The 7,232-nt window shown below is 33.4% G+C and overlaps 1 protein-coding gene across 1 annotated transcript; it reads right to left on the reverse strand.

The window, feature by feature from the left end:
- Positions 1-5,660: 5,660 nt before the first annotated feature.
- Positions 5,661-6,278, reverse strand: LOC115966725. The gene has a single exon (XM_031085895.1). The coding sequence runs from the start codon at positions 6,276-6,278 to the stop codon at positions 5,661-5,663; it is 618 nt and encodes a 205-aa protein (XP_030941755.1).
- Between the last annotated feature and the right edge of the window lie 954 nt (positions 6,279-7,232).

Here is a 7,232-nt window from a genome sequence, read left to right on the forward strand (position 1 = left end):
CGTTTCCAAACCCACATTTGCGTTTTCTGCCATCCTTTTTTTTTTTTCCAGCACGTGAACAGTAACATCACATGTGAGCACTATGCAGGGGACAAAAAACACTGTTTATGCACTGTTCACGTACTGTTCACGGGTCCCACGGCATTATTCACCCATTTAAAAATTATTTTGCTATAGTATTTTCAGTTTTCAGTTTCAACAAAAATAAGTTATATCCAAACAGACCCTTAATCTCCAATAATTCATTCTCTCATTTTAAATTACATTTATCAAGTTGTAGGTTTCTATTCATTTTCTTTTTATTCATTGAAAATTGATTTATACACAATCACATGCGTGCACAAACATACACACACTCACATGCACACACACACACATATATAATGGTACTTTAAAAATGTGATTTTAAAAAGATGTACATAAACAAACAAGTCAATAGGTTAATGAAAATTACCAATAAAAAATTAAACTATATATTAACCATAAAATAATCTATATCCATTTTAAATCAAACATGGAGAAATAAAGTTTATTTATATTAATTTAAATGTTGCCCTGTTTTAGAAAATAGAAAAACTAATGTGGTTGTAAATGGTGATTTATGATGGTGGCTCCATTTGCATCAAGCTCAATCGGCAGATGGTTATTCCAAATGTGTGTTTCTAAACAAATCAACTTATAAAGTTGACCATTTTCTGAAAGCCCTTTGGTGAGGAAGGGTTGGAACTCATTATGGAAACCTAAAATCCATGAAAGTCTGAACTGTTTTAATGTAAGATTTCTTGGGATATGCTTCCAACTAGGGAGACTTTAGGGAAGACGTTCACAATAGTAAACCATTAGTGCCCAATGAAGAGGAGTAAAATGAATGAAAATATAGAAATGATGAAAATAAAATGCAAAAAGAAGAGATATTGATTTTCCATTAAAAGAATTTGGTTGGAGGATGGAAAAATGAAATGAAAAACATTAAGGTTGAGTTTGGTATTGGCTTAAAAAGCCAGATTATTTTACTCTTTAACTTATTTTTACTACTATTCAGCTTATTTTTGCTACTATTTATGAGTTATATTACACTTTTTGATACTATTCATGGGTCCTACGATACTATTTCAATTACTTTTTAGTTTTATCTATAGTACTTTAAGTAAAAAGTTTGTAATTTCATTTAAATAAACTGTTCCCAAATGGACTCTAAAATTCTTGTTTTCTTATTTGTGTTGGGGTCAATTTTGGAATAGCATGCTTTAAGGGAACTTGGACCAATCAACCCAGATTTATTTATCTACAGTACTTTCAACAAAAAATTTATAATTTCAGCTAAATAAACTATTCTCAAATGACCTCTAAAATTCTTGTTTTCTTATTTGTGTTGGGGTCAATTTTGGAATAACATGCTTTAAGGGAATTTGGACCAATCGACCCAGGTTTATTTATAAATAAGGGAGTCGAGCCCATTACTCACTTCAATACAATGATGGAGCCTAGTGGTACATTGCTAAGAGGCGCCTAGGGATGCTAGCTCACAACAAGATAATATCAATAAAAAAATTATCAATATTATTATTATGATCGCAATACAACAAAATGAGGAAAATGAAGGAAATGGTGAAGGAGAGAGAGAACACTATTTGCACTACCACACACACACGAGCATCTTTTGACTTTGTTGTTTCTTAAATCAAAAGCTTGGACTTAAGAATCAGTGTAATTGGTGAGGTAAGTGAAGTCTGATTAATGCATGACTTTGGGTCAAGGCTCTATAATGAGTTCAGGACATGTTTATTATCTACCTCTAAATATGGGTTCAAGTTTTTGGTTGAAATTTTTTTATAAGAATGACAACATTGAGCAGTTGTCTTTTTTTTTTTTTTTTTGGATAATATAATAATTTGGTTTGCTACCAATTCAGGTAATCTGGTTAGCTGAGCCAATTTTATTGTGCCATTTTAGAGAAAATGACTATTTACCTGCTAATTAAAAGCTTAAGAGATTTGATCAATCAACACTAAATGAGGTTAAAAAGCTTTCATCACTTAGGTTGTGTTTTGGATGGCAACATTTGGATTTGGATTTGGATTTGGATTTGAAATCCCTTGATTTTGAAATTCTTTGTTTGGATCTTTTTAAACAATGAAGGATTTGAAATTCATCATTTGAAATTTCATTGTTTGGATACCTAAATTTGGATTTGAATTTGGATTTAAGATCAATAAAATATATTTTTTAATTATTATTTTTCTTAATCATTCTACATTTTAATTTTAAATACATGAGGTAATGTTGATATTCCAATTAACTAAGACTTAAACATGCATGCTAAACAAGAATCATAAATTGAGTTGACATGAAAACTTAAACACTACAAGAGAAAGCTTACATGGGTTCTAGCTCTGATTTGAGATACAAGTGAATGATTAACTCATGAAAACACTGACTAGTATAAGGTCATCCTCAATCCAATTTAATGACCCCTGGAAATAAATACCACCAATACCTATGAGATATATCTATATATATATATATATATATATATATATATCTCACTGGTGCCAATTTACGACTGCTGTTTTGCACAGATTCATTATTAAACATTTTTAAAATGCTTAACTAGACCAGGCCCTGTGTGATACAGCTAAGCAAGATAGCATGCCCAAGAAGCAACTTCACATGAATTTTCATTTTTTAAAGAGCTTGAGTATCAATTAAATATACAGACAATAGAATCACAATTTAATGAATCCTTTGGGTTCTCAACTGACCAAAGCACCATCTCAGGGTTGGGTCACATGTGTGAGTAAAGTTTCACATTAAATAATGATGAAAAGAATGAGTAGTTAATATAACATAATTGAACACATATCCATTAGGGCTTAGGCCTTTTAGGTTAAAGTGTGTCTCTATATGTTATATTAATTATGAGAGATGCTACGTTCACAACATTTTTACAACAAATCACAGATGGTTAGTTGTTATTGGTTCAAATTTGAAACTAACACTAAGATTACTTTTTTGCCCCAACAATAACAACCAATAACAACCTGCCACTTAGGATTTATTGTAAAAATGTTGTGGACATATCATTTCTCATTAATTATTCAAGAAAACTCCCTAAGGTGTTTATCTCCCCAACACTCAGTTGAACAGCCACATTGAAAAAATTCAACAAATAGCCGACAAGAACTGTTTACACACACAATTAGTCTTGGAAAAAAAAAAATGAACCAAAAGCTTTTTTCTCACAAACTCAATGAGTCTTGAAAAAAATGAAGCAAAAGCTTTTATCTCACAAGAAACAAAGGCAATTCTATTTTAGTTAAACCATGATTCTGTCCTCAATTTAAATGATCCCAAGCTTTTTGGTTCTCAAATAATTAAAGAAAAATTCTTAGTTGAATAGCCTCACTGAAAATATTGGACAACTAATCCAAAAGAAATAATGGCAATTCTATTAAGAAATAATTATAACAAGAACCACTGTACTAATCACATCATGATCCTGTCCTCGGTGAAAATTATTAATTTCAAGCTGATCATTGATTTATTTGGATAACATAAAATATATTGCAATATAGTCATATAACAATTCACATGCTCTATTTATGTATAATCAAACACATAATTTGCATTACAAACCCATAAACCAAAATAGAAATAGAAAATAAAGATAAACCCAAAACAAATCATTGAAAATACTATGAAAAAAAAAGCACAAGCAAATCAAACGAAACCCACAAAAAAAAAAAAAAAAAAACCCACACACAAATTAAAAACTAAAGTTGCTCTTAATTTTGAAATTAGCTATCATTTAATATTGTTATTTACCGAATAGGTGATGAAGGTGCTATAGCAAATATACTATCACTCTAGAAGTCTATGGAATACACATCTAATGATACATGCATGCCTAAAGAAAATAATTACGAAAAAATTTATTTAAAAAATCTAAATTTCACTGTGCTTGACAGCTCGCAACTATGAGAAAGAGAGAAAGAAGAAAAACTTGGGCGAGGAAGAGAGAGCGCGACAGAGTTTCTGGAGCTGATGAAGAATTGAGAAGAGAGAGCTAGCGTGAGAGTGAGGGATTTCTAAATTCTTGGGTTTGTGAGGGGATTTCAAATCCATGGATTTGGACCCCTAAATTCCAAGATGGATTTGGGCCAAATCCAAATCCATTTCTTTTTCCTTACCCAAACAAAGGATTTGTATTTAGGGCCCCTCAATTCCAAATCCATGCCATCCAAACAAACCATTAAAGTGATTATGCTGAAATTTAAGGATCTACATCAGATCAATTAGGTGTTCTTTCATGTGTTTGTGACCAACACATTGACTCATAGGTTTTGCAAATGTTCTAAGCCCACTTGCAAATTCTATCTTTTGTGTCCATGGATAAGCTACATGCACCCGATGTATAATAGATTTTTTTCAAAAAAGGCCTATTGTTTACCCTTTGTACCCCACTACTCCAAATTCATCATTAATACTTAGAGGTTTTTCTATTTTTTTGGGTAAAAGTTAATAATTTGCAACAATTATATAATTTGAGATTACCACATTTTCAATCACAAAAAAAAAAAAAAAAAAAAAAAAAAAAAAAAAAACGTAGGGGTGTGATGAGTATTATGCATTTGTGGGCGAAATAAATTTTTCATCACACCCCTAGGTTTTTTTTTTTTTTTTTTTTTGTGATTGGAAAATGTAGTAATTCCAAATTATAATTATTGCAAATTATTAAGCTTTACCCAAAAAAATAGAAGAGCTTCTGATCTAGTAATCATTATTCATAAGGGTGAGCATATTTATTTTGATGTAAAGACTATTGAATCACAAAATAAAAAGATGCAACCGTATATGAATCTTTGATATTCAACCGTATAAGTTCTTTACATAATAAGTGAAGGACTTACTACGTGCATTACTACTCAAGCACCTATATCCATTTTTCGATCACCCAATTAACCAAAAAGAAGAAAAAGAAAAAGATGTGTTTGACGGTCTTTTATAATTTGGAGGAGTAAAACCCAAATCACCCTTCTTAATCTACAAAATCAACCTGCAAATAAGTTAAACATTGAGTTACTAATGGTACTATTTTGGTTGGTGGAAAAAAATCCTCAACAATTAACTAATAATATATATTTTAAATTTTCTTTAATTTTCCATGATTCTCATTCTACAAAAAAAATAGAGGAGCGAGTATTATAGTGCAATAAAAAAAATAGAAACAAATTTATTTTGTGAAGGTTTGAACGAAAAATGGAGGGTGGGGGAAAATAGGAAAAACACGTGAAAGGGATTTTAGTCCTATAAACTATGAGTAAATTTGTAAATGTACTGGTCTAACTCTTGAATCCTCGTGTTGGCTCCTTGTTTGATTTTTTTTTTTAGAACTGTAGAAAACTTTTATTAAATTGAATCAATTGTTTATGTTGACCTAGAATTTTCACTTTTAAAAAATCCATTATTATCTATATTTTTTAGTAACCAAACAGATATTAATAAATAAATAAAAATTCAAGTAAAAAACAACCCAAGAATTAAAACTCTTTGAGAACAAATTTGAACCTTTTTCACTCAAAATAAATAAGCAAATTACCAATCTATTAAGCTACAAATTTTTTTTTTTTTTTTTTTGAAGAGGACCTCGTCCTTAGCTTTCATTCAATAGAAATCGAATCAAAATACAATGCTTCAATTGCTAGAGGAGGGGATTCCTCCAGCCAGATAAGTTCATTCGGTACATTCTTGGCAAACCTAGCTAAAGCATGGGTTGTTGTATTTGCACCCCATCTAATACAGTGCACTTGCAACCACCTAAAGGCACTTAGCAGACAAAGAACATCCTGTAAAATATGACCAACCCCAGACGAAAGCCTCTTCCTCAACTGAAGCGCCGACATGACCATCTGATTATCTCCCTCAACCACAATCTCCAAGAAGCCACACTCCATAGCAAACTCGACAGCGCGTCGACAGGCTAGAACTTCGGCTTCCTCACTACATAATACTGTTGGGCCTTTAGCTGATAATGCAGCCATCACTTCTCCATTTTCATTACAAATGATAGCTCCCATACCCATCGCATCATTCTCCTTAAAGATTGCGGCGTCGAAATTCAGTTTAAACCGAGATGAGGGTGGAGGACTCCATCTACACGGGCTCGGTGTGGGTGAGTAAGAAGACAACTGAGTTTTAGCTCGCCTATATTCCTGCACATAATCTTCAGCTCTTTTGTTTAAAATTCCAGGAGCCTGGACTGACTTCCCATGGATCATAGCATTACGTTGGTGCCAAATAAACCAAGCTTAGACCAGAAATAGTTCAAGCTCTTTAGTGGACAGCCTCACGATTAGATCTTCCATTAACTGAACCATATCCTCATATTCTCCCCGACACTTCTGTAGACGTGTTGTACAACCTGCCCAAACGTCTTGTGCCAGTCCACAATTCCACAAAGCATGAACTCCCGTTTCAGGTTCAATCTTGCACGCTACACATCTGTTGTCCTGTATTATCCGCTTCTTTGACAGGTTTACACGTGTTGGCAAGATATTACAGCAGGCTCGCCAACCAAAAATCTTAATTTTATTTGGCACCTGTAGCTTCCAAAGGATTCTCCACACACCTCCTCCCACAACACCCGTAGAGCATTCCACCCAATCCTTCTCTTTTGCCAACCTACAAGCTGTATGGTATCCCGTCCTCACTGTATATTCCCCTAATTTTTCAGCAAGCCAAAACAGAGTGTCCGAAGTGTACCTGTGGCTAAGGGGTATCCGCAAAATGACATCAACCTCTTCTCGATTGAAACTTCGCATAATAAGATCTCTATCCCACCACCTAGAAATAGGGTCAATCAACTCAACCACCTTCATCCCTTCCACAATATTCTGGACCGGGTGCAATATTGAATTTGAAGGTGAGTTTGGAAGCCAGGCATCCTTGAGAATCCTGATAGTCTCCCCATTGCCAACCCTCCAACATGACCCCCTTTTTAGTATTGGTTTGGCCGCCATGATGCTCTTCCACGTGTAGGAGCTGGTAGGTGAATCACAAGCCTCCAAAAAATGGCATCTTGGAAAGTATCGAGCTTTTAGACACTTGAATAGGAGCGTCCCTTCATCTTGCATTAATCTCCAGCCTTGTTTCGCAAGCATTGCTAGATTAAAATACCGAAGGTCCTTGAATCCCATTCCGCCTTTAGATTTTGGCCTCGATAATTTGTCCCA

The sequence above is a fragment of the Quercus lobata genome, chromosome 11 (genome assembly GCF_001633185.2).
Source record: "Quercus lobata isolate SW786 chromosome 11, ValleyOak3.0 Primary Assembly, whole genome shotgun sequence".
Taxonomy (NCBI): Eukaryota; Viridiplantae; Streptophyta; class Magnoliopsida; order Fagales; family Fagaceae; genus Quercus; species Quercus lobata.

Excerpts from the sequence above, each read along its gene's own strand:
- LOC115966725 (XM_031085895.1), bottom strand. The coding sequence starts at position 6,278 with ATGATCCATGGGAAGTCAGTCCAGGCTCCTGGAATTTTAAACAAAAGA.